Source organism: Bos indicus x Bos taurus, chromosome 18 (assembly GCF_003369695.1).
Source record: "Bos indicus x Bos taurus breed Angus x Brahman F1 hybrid chromosome 18, Bos_hybrid_MaternalHap_v2.0, whole genome shotgun sequence".
NCBI classification, from domain to species: domain Eukaryota; kingdom Metazoa; phylum Chordata; class Mammalia; order Artiodactyla; family Bovidae; genus Bos; species Bos indicus x Bos taurus.
In genome coordinates, this window is record NC_040093.1 from 51,883,484 (window position 1) to 51,899,764 (window position 16,281).

Consider the following 16,281-nt stretch of genomic DNA (forward strand, 5'->3'; position numbering starts at 1 on the left):
CCGCGCGCTGGTTGGCCGAGGCGGCGCGCTATGCTAATAACCTGACCCTCCAGGCACCTGCGGGACGCGCAGCCCGCGGGCCCAGGCGGACGCTGAGCGCCACCCGCGCGAGGGCACCATGCCGCGCTCCTTCCTCGTGAAGACGCACTCCAGCCACAGGGTCCCCAACTACGGGCAGCTGGAGACGCAGAGAGGTAGGGGCTGCTCGCTTCCCTGCCCCGCCCAGAGCTCGACTCCCGCGGGGCAAGAGGGGAGACGCCTCGTCCCCGCCCGCCCGCGCCCCCCGGGAGCCGGGACACCTGTCCCAGGTGGGAGGAGGGACCACGGAGCTGAAGGTAGGAAGGTGTCCCGCGGGCGCCTTGTGCACTCCAGGGACCTCGGCCTCGCGTCAGGCAGAGTGGGTGAGGATTCTCTGTCCACTTAGATAAGTTTCCAGGCCCCTAGTCACTCTGAGGCTCTTCGCTATGGCCTGGCATGTTCATCCTAGAAAAAGGACCCCAGGGCCATCTTCCTGGGACAAGATATTTGAGAGAGCCCCACAGATATTGCGGAGAGAGACGACGTGACCCCAGGCTGCTCTCCAAAGGCCCCCAGAGCATCCTGGCGTCGGTGGTGAGCAGAGGGAATGGGAAGAGTGACCCAGGGGGCCCTTGGTGCCAAGCCCCAGCTCGCCCAGTAGTTTGCTGGGCCCCCTCCAATGCCTCCTCACCTCTTCTGGGGGTCTCCTTCCTTCCCACCTCCCTTCACCCTAGAGAAGGTTGCCCAGGGTAGGTTGGACTAAGGGAGGACAGTCCTCACCCAGGTGGGGAAACGGGCGTCCAGCAACCAGGCCTGTGCACTCATCTCCACTCCCTTTAGGGTCAGAACACGTGGAGGTGCCAGGGCAAAGGCCTCTCCGGAGTGGTCAGAGCTGCCCCCAGCTCCATAGCTTCTTGGGGTGAAGACCCTCTGGGGTACTGCTGTCTCAGAGCGGGGTGGAGGGACATTGTGGAGACTAGAGCACAGAGTCGGTGCCCACTCAGGACTGGCAGCAGGGAGACAGTCCAGGCTGGGGGAGCGGGTGCTGTCACCAGTGGGCAGAGTCTAGGACTGGGATTCTCAACTTCACATTTAGAAATCCAGTTGAGTCACCACCAGCAATTTTATAAAATAAAAAAGAACAGAAACCATCAGAATACAATGCAGATGGTAAAGGAAACTTTTCTTTTGGATATACATGTATGACAGGACACATAATTCACATGGGTCGTGGCTTTACAGGCTGAAAAACCATTGTCTAGAGTCCAGTGTCACAGGCACCCCACTCATCTGTGCAGACCCCACAGTCGCCCAAGGCCCAGTGACTGATGGTCAGGGAGCAGCCTTGGGGCCACCAGTGTTCTGCTCCCTACCCCTCTCCCTCAGCCTTGAGCACCAGCTTCCTGAGGCCAAATGGCTGTGGTGACCCTCTTTCTGTCAGGCAGTTACCCTAGCATAGACCTGAGATGCTGGATTTGGGGTCCCCCATTCTGCACTTTTGGAGAAGGCAATGGCACCCCACTCCAGTACTCTTGCCTGGAAAATCCCATGGACGGAGGAGCCTGGTGGGCTGCCATCCATGGGGTCGCTAAGAGTCGGACACGACTGAGCGACTTCACTTTCACTTTTCACTTTCATGCATTGGAGAAGGAAATGGCGACCCACTCCAGTGTTCTTGCCTGGAGAATCCCAGGGACGGGGGAGCCTGGTGGGCTGCCGTCTATGGGGTCGCGCGGAGTCGGACACGACTGAAGCGACTTAGCAGCAGCAGCATTCTTCACTTTTCAATAAGTGCCCTTTTGGGCCTCCCCAGGAAACCCCTGAAGCCAGAAGGGAATTTAAAAGTCTATTCTCCCAGGAATCTGAGCTACAGGATGAATAAAACAATCTAGCTAACCCAGGATGTATGGGGAAACATTTAAAGTATTAGCAGAGGTACTCCTCTGTGGTCCAGTGGCTAAGACTCTGTGCTCCCAATGCATGGGGCCTGGGTTCAATCCCTGGTCAGGGAACTAGATCCCACATGCCACAACTAAGACCCAGCGCAGCCAAAGTAATTAATTAACTAAAAAGAAAAGTATTAACAGAAGCATGCAGTCACAAGCACCCAGCAGATGGCTGCCTCTCCCCTGCCCTCCCAGTGGGGTCAACACCGGCCCCCAGATAGGGTTTGGCTCCATGGTGGCACCTGGGGCCTGGGTAGTAGCTGAGCCTCAGAGACTTAAGGTGACTCTCTTCCTATACAAGGGCCCTTAGACTCTCTGGGCACCCCAGTGCTGTCTCCAGAAATTCCTTGGACTTCATCCCTTAGCTAGTCACTGTCCAGCCTCCACTTCTGGAAGGACAGGAAACTGGTGTGTTGATGTTATCACTGGGAAGACTGCAGTGGGAAACAGTGAAGTCAGGAGAGGGTGGAGAAAGGGAAAACTTCCTTCACTTATCCATTTCTCTGCATCCTCGTCAACACATCTAATTGCCTATTTTTAATTCTAGCCATCCTAGATGGGTATGATGTGGCACCTCACTATGGCTTTAACCTGCATCTCCCTGCAGGCTAAGGACACTGAGCATCTTTTCAGGTGCTTATTGGCTGTGTGTATGTCTTCCTTGGAAAAATGTCTATTCAGATTCTTTACCCATTTAAAAATTGGATTATTTGTTGTTTCATTGTTGAGTGCAAAGTTTCCCTATATATTCTTGACTCTAATTCCTTATCAGATATCTGATTTGCAAATATTTTCCCCATTCTATGGTCTGTCTTTCTCAACCCAGAGCAATAGTGCGGACACAGAAATGGGGCCAGAGATTTATTTTGACACATGAAATAAGAAATAGATTGAGAGCTGTTTGGAGATTTGATCTTGGGGAAGTGCAGAACTGAACTTGCCTAACTTGTTTACTCTGGGGGCTTCTGCCCCCTGGGTCAAGCATGAGGCATGCTGGCCCACAGCCTGAGGGAAGGCCAACCCAGAAGGCAGTAGACACCAGCTGGAACAACCTGTTTTGACCTGGGAGCATCTGCAGGAGGCTGTGTGCACCCATGTTGTGATGGGCAAGCGGGGTCGGAGGTGACTGGAGGCCAATTAGCTATTTTACATACATCGGCCTGCTGCCAAGTGCTGTGAATTAATGCTGTGTGGGAGCCCGCAGGACGGAGCTCTGAGCTGGCCCTGAGCTGGGGCAGGGGCTCAGAGACAGGGCCTGTCCTGCCCAGGGGGTCAGGGGGTCTCCCTTGGCCCCTGAGGGCTGCTCTGGGACCCTGTGAGATGTTTCTCTGTCCTTGTTTTTAAAGAGGAGCTGAGATTCCTGCTCTGACCCAGTGGCCCACACTTCTGTCTGGTGAGGACCTCCTTTGCACAGGGCTGCCGAAGGCCTGGTTGTGGGATTGGGCCAGGAAGGCGGGTTGGAGCACTCCCAGCACTGGGACTCAGACTTCACCGTGCCCTGTCTCCCTGCCCTGCTTCTAGATACCAGTGGTGCCTGTGCAGCCTGTGGGGGGCTGGTGGTGCCTTTCGTCCTCCCAGACAAGGCAGCCCCGTCCACATCTGGCGACCCTCCCCAGCCCTGGGACTTCACCTCCGTCGTTGCCCACGTCTCCCTGCCCCTCCCCACATTCCTGGGTAATGAGGAAGCTGGCAGGGCCTTGGGGCCAGGCCCCCTGGAAGTCAGCCTGGAGGACCCCCGGGCTGGCCGGGCCCCCAGCGCACCTCTCAGAGACAGCGTGAACCACCTCAACCTGCCCCCGCTGCTGGCTCTGCCCACGCGCTGGCCCTCGATCCTGAACGCAGATGGGGCCCAGGCTCCGGGCTGCTGCCTGCCGGGGGCCGAGCGGGCCCCCTGCAGCCCGGGGGGCTTCCCCTGCCACAGGCCCTTCCACGCGCCGGCCGCCCTGGCCGGGCATCAGCAGCTGCACTGCCACCTGCAGGCCCAGCGCTGCTTCACCTGCAAGTTCTGTGACAAGGAGTACGGCAGCCTGGGCGCCCTCAAGATGCACATCCGCACGCACACGCTGCCCTGCCTCTGCGCCATCTGCGGCAAGGCCTTCTCCAGGCCCTGGCTGCTCCAGGGCCACCTCCGGACCCACACAGGTAGACGCGGGCCCCCCAGGAGCTAGCTGGGGGCGGGGTGAGGCCTGGCTCTCAAAGCGGGAGGTGCAGGGAGAGGGGTGGTTTCATAAGCAAGAGGACAAATGCACACACTGCTTCTACTTCCTGGTGTCCTGAGGCTGCGGCTCAAAGGCCCACACCCCCAGGCTCACAGGTACCCGGGTTTAGGACACACAGGCATCCTTTTGGGGACATTCCTGTCTCCAGTATCAACTCATACACCTGGTGGGATGCACAGGGCGTCTGCAGGGGCTGACTTCTCACATTCCGTGGCCTTTCCAGATTCTGGAGGAGAAGGAAAGGAGAGGAGCCAGAAGGGCCTGGCTTGGGCAGGAGGACCCCAGGGGATCGCACAGTCTGTCTGAGGGACAGAGACGGGGGCTGGGAGTTACTCTGGAGCAAACCCATCGTTGGGTGAGAGGGTGGCCGCGGAGTGCCAAGTGCTGCAGAAGAGGGGCAGATGGGAGGGGAATGTGGGGCAGGGAGCCGCGTCTTAGTGGTAAACTAAACAGCCCAGAAAGACTGCAAGGGCCCAGCCTTGCCCTGCCCTCGGGGACTCTTCATCTCGAGTCCTGGGCTTTGTGAAGCACTTGGTGATTGAGAGACAGGCACGGAGAGGCAGCTCCGGGCCTTACAACACACACTTTCCATAACTGGACCCTCCCTTACACCTCGGTCACAGCCCTGTGAGTCGTACTGAATGAGGGACGGGAAGGAGGGTTTCATAGGAGCCTTTCTTCAGGCTGGAAATCCATCCGGTTTTCCCTGACCACTCACTGAGGATGTCCCCCTCCGGGCGCCCGATCACACCGTCAGGGGTCAGCGCCCTGTTCTGGGAACACAAGGGCTGGGCAGCGGGAACGTGATGCTCAGGGCCCTGCAGGACTCTCCACACAGGCAGAGCTGAACAGAGGACTCTCACTGACCTTCCTTTTACACCTGTTGGGTCGGCCTAACAGAAGGTCCCAGCAGAAGGACTCTGTCCAAATCCCCGCTTGCCCTGACTGGAGGCGGCCTGGAGGACACGGGTGCACTCCAGGGCCTGTATGCTGCCCGCGCATGGCCACTCTCAAGGCTTGGGGGGAGGTGGGGGTGGGCACAGCTGCCAGAAGGCTCGCAGCGCCTCTCCTGCCCAGGGCTGGTGGCAGGGGCCCTGGGGAGCTCCAGCAGAAGAGCCATCTCACCAAAGTCTGTGTTTTAGCTGCTGAGGTCTTGCCCAGGTTACTGGGCACGTGACCCCTCGGCTGAGGGCAGGCGTGGAGAGGACCCCCCCATCAGTTATCCGGAGGGAGGGGGCGATGGGGAGGAAGGCGTTGGAGTCCCTGTTGGGGGGCTGAGCGAGCCTCTGGATGGGGCAGTTATTCACTCACAAGGCGGGGGCTTCCCCCTCAGTGTTCTGACTGCTGCAAGTGGGTCCCTCACCGGTGTCCCCTCTGCTCCCCTAGGTGAGAAGCCCTACACCTGCCCTCACTGCAGCAGGGCCTTCGCTGACCGTTCCAACCTGCGGGCCCACCTACAGACACACTCGGACACAAAGAAGTATCGGTGTAAGCGCTGCGCCAAGACCTTCTCCCGCATGGCGCTCCTGGCGCGGCATGAGGAGGCTGGCTGCTGCGCCCCCTGAGAGGGGAGGGGTGTCCTTGAGGAGCCCGGCGCCCTCCCCTGCCCAGGTGAGGGGCTTCTCTCCAGGGAAGACGCTCATCCTGACTAGAACCTCCGTGCTCAGCCGACACAGGCAACCCCTGAGCGAGGCTGACAAAGCCGGGGCTACCCTGGGTGCCCTCCGCTCCTGACTGACAGATTGACCTGGGCCAAGCACATCCCTGGGGGCCACCCGCGGGCAGAGCTACCTCGAGGCTCACCTCCACCTGCCTGGGGGTGGGCCAAGCTGTTTCATGTCACGTGTGCACAGGCGCACACTCACGACACACATCCCCCTGCCTCCTCACTAGGCTGTCCTGAGGAGGGAGCAGCAGGAGGCCCCGAGGCGGGTGGATTCAGGGTGATAAAGAGCCTGCACTCCCGATGCGCTGGCCTCTGAGGCTCGCCCAGTCCCCCAGGTCCACGGAAGAGGCTGAGCTCTGACAGGCTGCTGCAGCTGCAGGGCACCTGGATGATCCGGGCTTCTGGCCAGAGTAGGGGAAACCGAGGGTCAAGGGCCTTGAGCTGTGCGGTCCTTCTGGGCTGGCAGCCCCAGGTGAGCAGGGCACCTTCCCTTGGAAGGACGTGGGGACAGTTCAACGCAGACGAGGGATGGGGTGAGGGTGTGAGAGAGCACCCGAGGCCGGCTGTCTGTGATGGGCGTTTATCTCCTCAAAGCCTAACTCAGAGGACAGTCCATGCTGTGCCTGCAGCATCTGTACTGACCACCACGGACACAGCTTCACTACAGTGCCCCCTGCCCGCGGCCCAAGCCCATCACTCAGCGTCCAGCCTCCTTCCTGCACGCGCCCTCCTGAGGCTGCAGCGCCCTCCTGAGGCTGCAGCACCCTCAAACCAGCGAACAGCCCATCTTTGATCCCACCCAGAACACAGCTTTCCAAGCTAACTCAGACGCTGAGACCCCATTTCCTTGTTATGGGCAGTCACCTGCTGGGCTGGCCCGGCTTCTTGGCAGCGTGTCTGAGTCGTCTGCACTGGACCCTGTGGGGTGGCGTTCAGGAACCAGGAAGGAAGCCTGAGTCTGGCAGAGATGGGTTGAGTCCTTGACACCAGGAGGGGACGCCTGTTCCACTCTGCAGGAGGGCTGGTCCTGGCCAAGGGACAGAGTTAGGCACCTCGGTCCCGCTTCCAGGGTGAAGTCACATGGCAAGTGGCAGAGGCCCCCGCTCTCAGCCTTGAGCCACTGGACCTGCTGACCCCCTTCCTGTGTCCTGTGTGACAGGACCACACCGTCCCCGGCTCTGCACACACAGACCCTGAGGGACACATCAGGGGGCCAACAGGCCCCAGGTGGCTGGTTTGATCCGGCCGTCAGAAGGGACCCGGGGACATGCCAGAGGAAACTGGACCTTGGGCTTCTTTGGACCGAGGGTGACCCTGATGAAACCACCCAGGAGAGCCCCTGATCCAGCCTGAACCAGACTGCATCTGCTGACAACACAGACCCTGAGGAGGAAGCCACACTCGCGTTCCCAGGCCCGCTGCCCCCCTCACAGGAGTCAGCCTCTCTCGAGGACAGATGGCAGGAACCGGACGTTTCCCTTGAAGGAAATGTGCCCTTTGCTGGGGTGGCCGTTACAAACCCACAGAGCGGGGCCCTCAGACCACAGAGAATGACTCCCCCACAAGCCTGGAGGCCGGAAGTCTGAGGCTGAGGTGCCCGCCAGGCTGGTCCCTTCTGGGGCCCCAGGCCTCTCTTAGCTCCTGTTTTGCTGGCTCCTCTGACATTCTGTGGCTCATGGAAGCATCACCCCCATCTCTGCCTCCATCTCCCCGCGTGTGTGTCTGTCTCTGTGTCCAGATCTCCCCTTTTTATAAGGACACCCGTCAGACTGGGCGAGGACCCACCCTGATGACCTCCTCTTGACAACATCCGCAAAGACCCGGTTTCCAAATGAGGCCACATTCGGAGGTTCCTTGGGGTCAGGACCTCAGTATATGAATGGGGGCACTGTTCACCCTGTAACAGCTGACGACAACATACATTTGCCCAGAGATGTCGGGTGGGTCCCTGTTCCCCTCAGGCACGAAGGGTCGAGGCGGCAGCCATCTCACAAGAAACACCTCGCCAAAGGCAGCATGAGCCCACCCCCACAGCCCCCTCTGGAGTTTGCTGGTGCCTGACCCCACCTCCTCTCCACTGTCCTGGTCAGGGCCCCACTGCGGGTAAGAAGGGGCCTCTGGCCTACAGGGACACCCCACCCCCACCCCGCACCGTCTCCTGAAGTGCCCAGGCCGCTGCTGGGTGGGGTGGGCACCCAGGGCTCGGGAGCCTCTGCTGGTTCCTGGCAAAGGCTGAGCTCCAACTGCACTTGTGTTTGTGTCCGACCACCGCGCTGGACGGCTTTTTTAAAATGGCATCCAGATGCCTGAAGGAAGCTATATTGTAAATTGTGTTCTATTTCTGAGCACCAATATCTAAATGAAGCCGATGCACCTGTTGGGGATGGAGGAAGGGAATTTCACAAGCCTAAAATAAAGTCCCATGTTTGCCCTTCTGTGCTGGCCCATGGAAAATGCTCTTATATTTATATCTGGGCTGGCGGAGGGTGGGTTGGCAGGCAGGGTGAAGACAGGCCCGGGCACCTGCCAGGGAGCCAACGTGGAATGAATGGGGGAGACATTCCCCTCCGAGCAGGGTGGCCGCAGTCAGCACACCGCGTCCCTGCCATGGGGCCACGTCCCCGCTGGCCACTCAGGCCTCACAGCTTCCCACCTCTCTGTTCCTCGTGGTTCTGCCTAGTCAGCAGCAGCACTGACCCAGGACACTCGCTTAGTGTTCGGGTTTCTGGAGCCCACTCCCAACACCCACGGGTGGGGATCAAGAAGGGGTCCAACCCTCACTCACATTTGACCCCACGTGAGGTATGGCACTGCTATCTGGGTCTCCTGCCCTGCAACTACAGGCTTTCTTTTCTCTACCCAGATTTTTATGTGTCACACTTTCTCTTTTCTCCCGTCGGAAGGCCTTTTGATCACACTGCTCCACGCATACTGTCAGTGCCTCTCTCCAGGGCAAGAGACTGGGTTGGGGGACAGGAGCCCCAGGACCTGAGGAATAGGAAGCAGGTGTTTCGGAGGCAGTGGGCTAAGTCTGGGCAAAAGCAGGAGCCTAAGAAATCCGCAGGATTCTGGACAAGAGAATTGGGGTGGGGGCGGCATCTGCACCATATGAAAAGTGCTCCCGGGAGGCGCGTGAGGGGCGGCAGACAAAAAACCCCTGGGGCCGCCTTCTGACTGGGACGCTCGCGCCCGGCTTATGGCTCAGATCCCAGGACAGGTGTGGGAGGGATGCCCGGCCTCCTGGGGGCCCAGCTGCCCCCCACTCCCTGTTGAGACCTCTCTCCTGAATCTGTAGACGCACTAGGGAGCCCAGAGGCTTCCATAAATATCGGGTTGGCCCAGAATATTCCGGGGGTTCTCTGGAAGTTTGAAAATAGCCCACTGGTTACTATCTATACTCAGAGAGCCCACTCCTGGCCTCCACTTGGTGGCTAAGTATAGCTCCCTGGCAAAGTTCAGTGGAACAAAAGTTTCCAGCCTCCATCACCTTGCAGATGGTGGAGCATTCCAGGGAGAGCACCATGGCAGCCAAAACCGAGAGGTGCTAGGGAGAGGCTGGGACCTGGGCGCGGCGGGCAGCACCCCCTCTACAAGTCGGGGGTCTGCAGGCCTCTGCCGGCAAACACAGAGTCCTTGCCAGGTGAGCAGTGAGGCATGCTGGCTCCAGCCTCGTGGCTCTGCTGAGCTTCACTCTACTGCGACGCCTCGGTGTCTGCGAGAAAGTAGGTGAGCTTCTGCTGCAGAACTCAAGAGGGGCCAGGGGGACATGGCAGCCAAGGAGACAGGAGACGCCAAAAACACAACACAACTGCTCATTCTAGGGAGACCCTCCACCCTTAACCTCTCCCGGATGCTCTGTCCATTCTTGACCACCAAGTTCCAGCTCCAGTGTACCTCTCCTCCCAGCTGCCTCCGCCTGGCCCATTGAGCTGCTGGAGAGGTGGTCTGGCAGCTGCCCAAGCATCCATCCCCAGGTGCCCGCAGAGCACTGGGCAGAGCTGGAGGACAGGAGGGCAGAGGGCAAGAGTGGAGGGGGCTCCCACCAGGGTCCATCCTTGGGTATCATGTAGAACAGATGACGGTCCTCCCGTGGGTCAGTCAGAGCCTCCGACTGGGTTTCACAGCCCGCTCTCCCCAGGATGACCCCTCCCACGCCTCCGCCCCTCAGGGCTGCTCTTTTGTCCCCCATAAGGATGGCCTGCAACTAGTGCTCAGGAAGATGCAGAATCACTTCAGTTCTTGCTTGCAGCTCAAACACCTGCCACCTGTCCTCCCCTTGGGAACAGGTCTGGGGCCCAGGACACAGTCACACCTGTGCTTCAGAAATGGGAGGCTGCAGGAAGGCGGGTCATAGAGCCCAGGGGCTCTTCTGTGAGCGCTGCAGGGCAGCCTCTGAGATGTAGCGGCTTGGGACCAGTCAGAAAGAGCCCGAGACTGAGGACAGTCAGGTGACCCCGCTGGCATTGGGGAGGCACGGCCAGCTAGCCGCTCAGCTCTGGTCACCTCAGGGGTCATCTACCTCCTTCTCTTGCAGAACTTAACCCACACTCCTACACCAGCAGTTCTTCAGGTGGTCAGCAGACCAGGGGCTGCGCTGGGGGGGGCTGGTTACGGCCACCACACCCATGGACAGTGCAGAAGCTGGGGGGCCGCACTGCCAGAGGCTCCACACACACCAGGGCACCACAGTTCACCACCACCTACCCACACAAAGCACATCAGCTTCAGGACATCTTCAGTCCCTGAGTCCTGGTCCCTCTGAGCTTCTGAGTGAAGAACTACACTTGCCAGTGACAAGCATTTGTGCTTTCAAGAAAAAAATGGCAATTTTGGAAACGTCTGTCTTCCCTAGAAGCTTGGCAGTTTCCCAAGTTTAAGGACTTTTCGGATGAGAGTTTTTGATACTATAAAATGAAACTCGTCGGCATTTGGAAGCTCTGCTTAGTCAGTGAAGCAGTATTTTCCAAATGACCAATGTAGATGCCACAAAGCCCTGCCTGCACCAAAGACAAAGCAGCAGACAGACGAGCAGCGCACAGGAAGCTCACTGCCCAGTGCCAGGATCAGAGTGCACCTGGAGGAGATCTCGTCCTTTCCAACCAGAGCAGTGTTGTCTAAAAGCGGTTACAGTACAGCCCACCCATCAGGCAGAGTGTTACAAGGAGGATGTTCATGGGGCCAAAGGCGGAGATGTGCAGAAACGCCAAACACTGCCACTCTTCTCATTACAGCTTTGTCTCAGAAAATAGCTATTGTTCACAAAATGTTAAGGTGTGATGAGTTTATTGTGATTTTTTTAATAAATAAACAAAATCTTTAAGAAACTTAGCACCTTTAACTTCTGAAGCAGGTAAAAATAAATAGGAGTCCCCCCACACACACATTCACTCTTTGGGGTCCTCAATCGTCTGTGAGGGTGTGAGGGTCCCTGAGATGCACAGCGTGGCAATCCCTGTCCCTTGTGTGACCCTGACATGTGAACGTGAGCTCTTGGGGCTGGAGCAGCAGGTGGGCAGCCCCAGGAGGAGCTGGGCGGTGGGCCCATCGCTCCAGGGGAGACACTGGCTGGTCACGTGGGGGTGACTCTGCCTAGATGCTTTCTGCTTTATTCACTGACTCTGGGAACAACTCTGAGGCCATGTGACTTCCTCACCCCTGTATTCACCTTCCTGACCCCACAGTCACCCAATTCCACCTCCCAAGCCTTTCTCAGACCAGCATCTTCACCTCAACCCTCATAGCCTGCACCACAGTCCACATTCTCGTAATTTCTCAGGCTGACAGCGGAAGAATCTTCCTGGCCCCCAGGTCCATCTTGCATCCATGTTCCACCCTGCACGCCGGTGCAGCTCCACCACCCACTCACCCAGCGCTGCTCCAACCTCAGATGGGCTGTCTATCTGTCCTGCAGCCTCAGATGGGCTGTCTATCTGTCCTGCAGCCTTGAGTTCAAGCCTGACATCCTCAGCAGCACATATGAAGCCACTCTCCCCCATGACCTCTGCCGCGCAGTGGCAGCCTGCATATCCATGCCTGACCTCCACCAGATCCTGGACAGACACCTGAAAACCATCAAGAGAAGGAGGGAATAAACGGAACAAGGCGATCTCGACGTAACCAGACTTTCCTCCCCTTTTAATCCAGATATCAGGGCTTTTCCCAGCCTTGGAGAGGGGTCTGCTCTCTTTAGCACAAATGAAATACCATCATCAGCCCCAGGAGGCCTGCAAAGCAGTCTCCTGGTTTATCCAGGCCACAGGAATCAAGCCCCAGATCTATTTACAGGGGTGGCTGGGGTGCTGGAGCACACGTGCGGGCGTCTGAAAGCAGGTGAGCTGGGTGCACGTGTTCCTGGATGAGGGGAATAGTTTCCACAGTCGGTGGCTCTGGCGGGAAGGCAGGAGTGTGGGCAGATGCCAGCTGCAGGTCCCGGCTGGCCAGGCGTCCCCACCTCGTGCATACAGTACGTGATGCCATGTCTGGAGCTCTTGCTTGGGGGAGCTGGAAGTGACGGACTCCGTGTAACTTACTCCTGATTTAACCAAATTAACAGTTTTTCTGAAGAGCGACTGGACTTACCTGAGAGCTCCTTTGGGGACGAAGAGTGACCAGCAGTTACTGCAGATGCACGTGGCGCGGCACTGACATGACCTCTCTCGTGTTTTTATCCCCTATAAGGGAGGGTGCTGGCACAGAGAGCCTGAAGCAGCTTTCCCAGAGTCACACAGCAGGCCTGTGGCAGAACTGGGATTTCCAGCTCCAGGGTCCTGGCTCCTAAACCACACTGCTCTTCAGTAAGCAATTTTGAATTTCCTTTTACTTGGAAATCAGAAATAACACACTAGATCAGAACGGCAGATACTGTTTTTAACCCGGGGCCACGGCGTGGGGTGAGATGGTCTTAAGGGGCTGGGAGGATGTGCAGGGAGGGGAGCTCTGGAAGCCATGTGGGCAGGGACCCTCATGCCTGGCTGAGGGAGGAGGAAGGGCTTGCAGATGGAAGCAGGCCGGAAGGAAGCCACTCAGAGCTGACCAGAGTTTGGGAAACAAGACAGAGAGGCAGAGGAAAAAGAGGAGAGGGAGGTCGGAGTGATGGGTCCGTGTGTGCGTGTGTGTGTGTATGTGCGTGTGTGTTAGTCACTCAGTCGTATCTGACTCTTTTCAGCCCCATGAACTGTAGCCCACTAGGCTTCTCTGTCCATGGAATTCTCCAGGCAAGAACACTGGAGTGGATTGCCATTCTCTTCTCCAGAGGATTTTCCTGATCCAGGGATCCAACCCTGGTTTCCTGCATTGCAGGCAGATTCTTTAGCGTCTGAGCTACAGGGAAGTCGTAATTCACAGGAACACTTTGTAATTAAAAAGGGTGATGGGTCCATAGAAGAGCTTGAAAAGATTCTGAGTCAGGTGACTGTGGGCTGCTCACAGCGGGCATGGGGCTAAAGGGGACGCAAGGAAGCAGCCCGCGGTACGGTGCGCACAACGGGGGCCGCCTGTAGACATGGTCAGCCCTCGGCTCTGGGCCACTCCACCCAGAGCCTTTCCTCTGGATGGGAATGTCCCCAGGGACTCACAGAAAGACCCAAAGCTGAGCACAGAACGTGATCGGGGATGATTATGTTTGCAAGCAGGGTCAGTGAGCCATGGCCCAGAGACCAAACCCAGCTCTTCCCACCTACTTCTGGACAGCCCATGAGCTGAGGATGGTTGTGTCCGAAAAAAGCAGAAGACACAGCAGCATTATTCACAGTGGTTAACAGGTGGATGAATAAAGCATGGTCCATCCGTACAAAGGGACATTCCTTAGCAATAAAACGGGAGGAAATCGTGACACACACCACATGGGGGTGTCCCAAGGACATGATGCTCAGTGACATAAACCAGAAACAAAAAGGCATGTGCTGTACAATTCCACTGATACAGGGACCTAAAGGAGTCACAGTCACAGAGACAGCAAGTAGATGGTGGCTGTAGGGGGCTGGGGAAGGAGGGGTGGGGGTAGGGAGGGGCTTAGTGGGAAGAGAGTCTCAGCTTGAGAAGGTGAGGGAGTTCTGGAAGCAGACGGAAGTGATGGCCATACCACAACGTGAATGCTCCTAAAGCATCTGAACTGTACACTTAAAAATGGTTACAATGGAAATTTTTAAAAATTCTGTTAAAAAAAGAAGTACCAAACAATCAAAAGATTTTGTGGCCAGGAAATATTCTAAGTGTCATGCCTCCGTGTCTCTGTCATGACCCATGGAGACCTGCTTGCTGTGCGGGCACAGAGTACAAGTCCTGGGTCTTTAGAGATCACCAAGTTCAAGGCCTTAATCCCCAAGGCCAAGATACTAAGTCCTGAGGAGTTTAGGAGATAATGAAAAGGACAAGAAAATGAGATGGGGGGGAGGTGAAGTCTGGGGCTCTGGGCCCTTCTCACTCTGAACAGGTGCTCCCAACCAGTGCACAGGAGGGTTTGGCCGCCTGCTGGCTCCCAGCTCGGCCTGAGGAAGAGATGGACTTCCTCCTGGAGGGATGGCGCGCTCCTGTTCAGTCCGCTCCCCTCTGCCTGCGTCCCCAGAACGTCCCTCCCACCTTTCGCTGGCACACCGCCCCGCCTGCGTCACTCCTTGGTGCCCCGGCCACCTCAGCTCCCACTGCCGACTCCTCTTACATACTCACCGCAGCCCATGCTGTGGGCCTCACCCGAGTTACCGCACGGTGGAGTCTCCTGCACCTCTGCACCGCCACCTCTTCTGTAAGTGTCAGATTGCCCCCGCCCCCACGGTCATCTCCCAGGAGAGAAGACTCCTTCCCTTATTGTCTCTCACTGCCACGCTCTGTGATGTTTCACCCCCAGATTCCAAAAAAAACCTCGCTGCTGAGCGTCTCCAGGGTGGACTGAATTGAAATGAAAGGGCAATAAAGAAAACTCTACACATCATCTTTTCAAGTCACCTCCTGTCCATTAAGTCCCTGGAGGGAGAATTGCTCTGCTGTAGGAAACACTTCTCCGTGGCTTGCAAAGTTATGTACACACGGGGTTGGTCTGACTGCAGAGCCCCTGTGTGTCCTGGGCTCTTTGTTACTCATGGTGTGGCCCTCGACCAGCAAGCTTCTGCCCTGAACACCCGGAACACTGGCTACATAGGCAGTCTTCCAGACCTCCTGACTCAGAATCAGCATTTCAACACGCTCCCTGGGTGACCGGTATTCACACTAATGTTTGGGCAACGCCACACCACGCGCTGGCTTAGCAACACTGAGAAATCACTGCAAATGAAAGGAAATCTGGGAATGCACATCAAAACCACAAGGAGACATGGCTTCACACCTCACGGCCGTTAGGGAGTCTGCGCAAAAAAGGAAGGAAGGGAAAGAACAAGTGTCAGTGAGGACACAGGAAATGGAAGCTGGGGACTTTGGTGGGGAGGTAACATGGGGCAGCAGCGTGGAAAAAAACTGGAGGTTCCTCAGAAAATTAAACACAGAACTACCGCATGACTCAGAAACTCTACCTCTGGGTGTGTACCCCAAAGAACCAAATAAGAGGAACTATAACAAGAGACAGTGGACACCCACGTTCACAGCAGCGCTACTCGCCAACAGCCAAGGGGTGGAAGCAACACAAATACCCACAACAGATGACTGGATAAACAACATGTGGTCCATCCATACAATGGAATATTACTCAGCCTTAAAAAGCAGGGAAGTTCTGGCATCTGCTACAACATGGATGAACCTTGAGGACATTATACGCAGTGAAATAAGCCAGACACCGGATTCCACTTACATGGGTCCCTGGTGCAGACAGATTCAGACACAGAGAGTAGAAGAGTAGCTGCCAGGGGCTGGAGGAGGAGATTCACACTCAGTTTACTGAGCATAGAGTCTCAGTTTGGGAAGAGGAAAAAGTTCTGGAGACGGACCTGGGGATGACTGCACATCGATGTCAGTGCACTTACTGCCACTGAACTGCACACTTGAAAATGGTTAAGGACTTCCCTGGTGGGTCCAGGGGTAGGACTCTGTGCTCTCAAGGCAGGGGACTTGGGTTCAATCCCTGGTCAGGGAACTAGATCCCACATGTTGCAACTAAGACCCAGTGCAGCCAAATTTTTTTTTTAAAGGAAAAGGTTAAGAAGGTAAATTTCATGTTATATATTTTACATTTAAAAAATGCTTTGAAATAAGACAGGAAGTCTGAAGAAGGCTGTGAGAAATGCTCCAGGCTCTGTTCTTGTCCTGCAGCCTTGACACTTCAGGCTGACTCCCTGAGGTGTCAAGGCACCTACCACATCACCATGAAATACATTTTAATGGAGCAAATCAGAACACGTGACCATCTGTAAAAGCTTCTGTCCTTTGGTTTATCACTCCCACTATGGCAGAACAGGCATTAACCCACATCTAGTTAACAAAAAGCCCCAGAAATAGAGGCCCTGTGATG

General features: G+C 56.7%; 1 protein-coding gene and 1 long non-coding RNA gene across 3 annotated transcripts; one reads left to right on the forward strand and one right to left on the reverse strand.

The window, feature by feature from the left end:
• The first annotated feature begins 65 nt into the window (after positions 1–65).
• On the forward strand, positions 66–8,284 carry SNAI3 (snail family transcriptional repressor 3). 2 transcript variants are annotated; one of them, XM_027513823.1, is made up of 4 exons: positions 66–194; positions 3,486–4,106; positions 5,570–5,794; positions 6,444–8,284. In XM_027513823.1, the coding sequence occupies exons 1-3, from the start codon at positions 119–121 to the stop codon at positions 5,746–5,748; spliced, it is 876 nt and encodes a 291-aa protein (XP_027369624.1). In that variant the 5' UTR covers positions 66–118; the 3' UTR covers positions 5,749–5,794; positions 6,444–8,284. The 2 variants fall into 2 exon arrangements, with proteins under 2 accessions (XP_027369624.1, XP_027369623.1); XM_027513822.1 differs by having other exon boundaries at positions 5,570–8,284.
• A 3,673-nt stretch (positions 8,285–11,957) lies between these two features.
• LOC113875816 lies at positions 11,958–12,973 on the reverse strand. The gene is made up of 2 exons (XR_003506346.1): positions 12,429–12,973; positions 11,958–12,350 (listed from the first exon to the last, which is right to left on the reverse strand). It is a non-coding gene; the product is annotated as an uncharacterized LOC113875816 (long non-coding RNA).
• Positions 12,974–16,281: the final 3,308 nt, after the last annotated feature.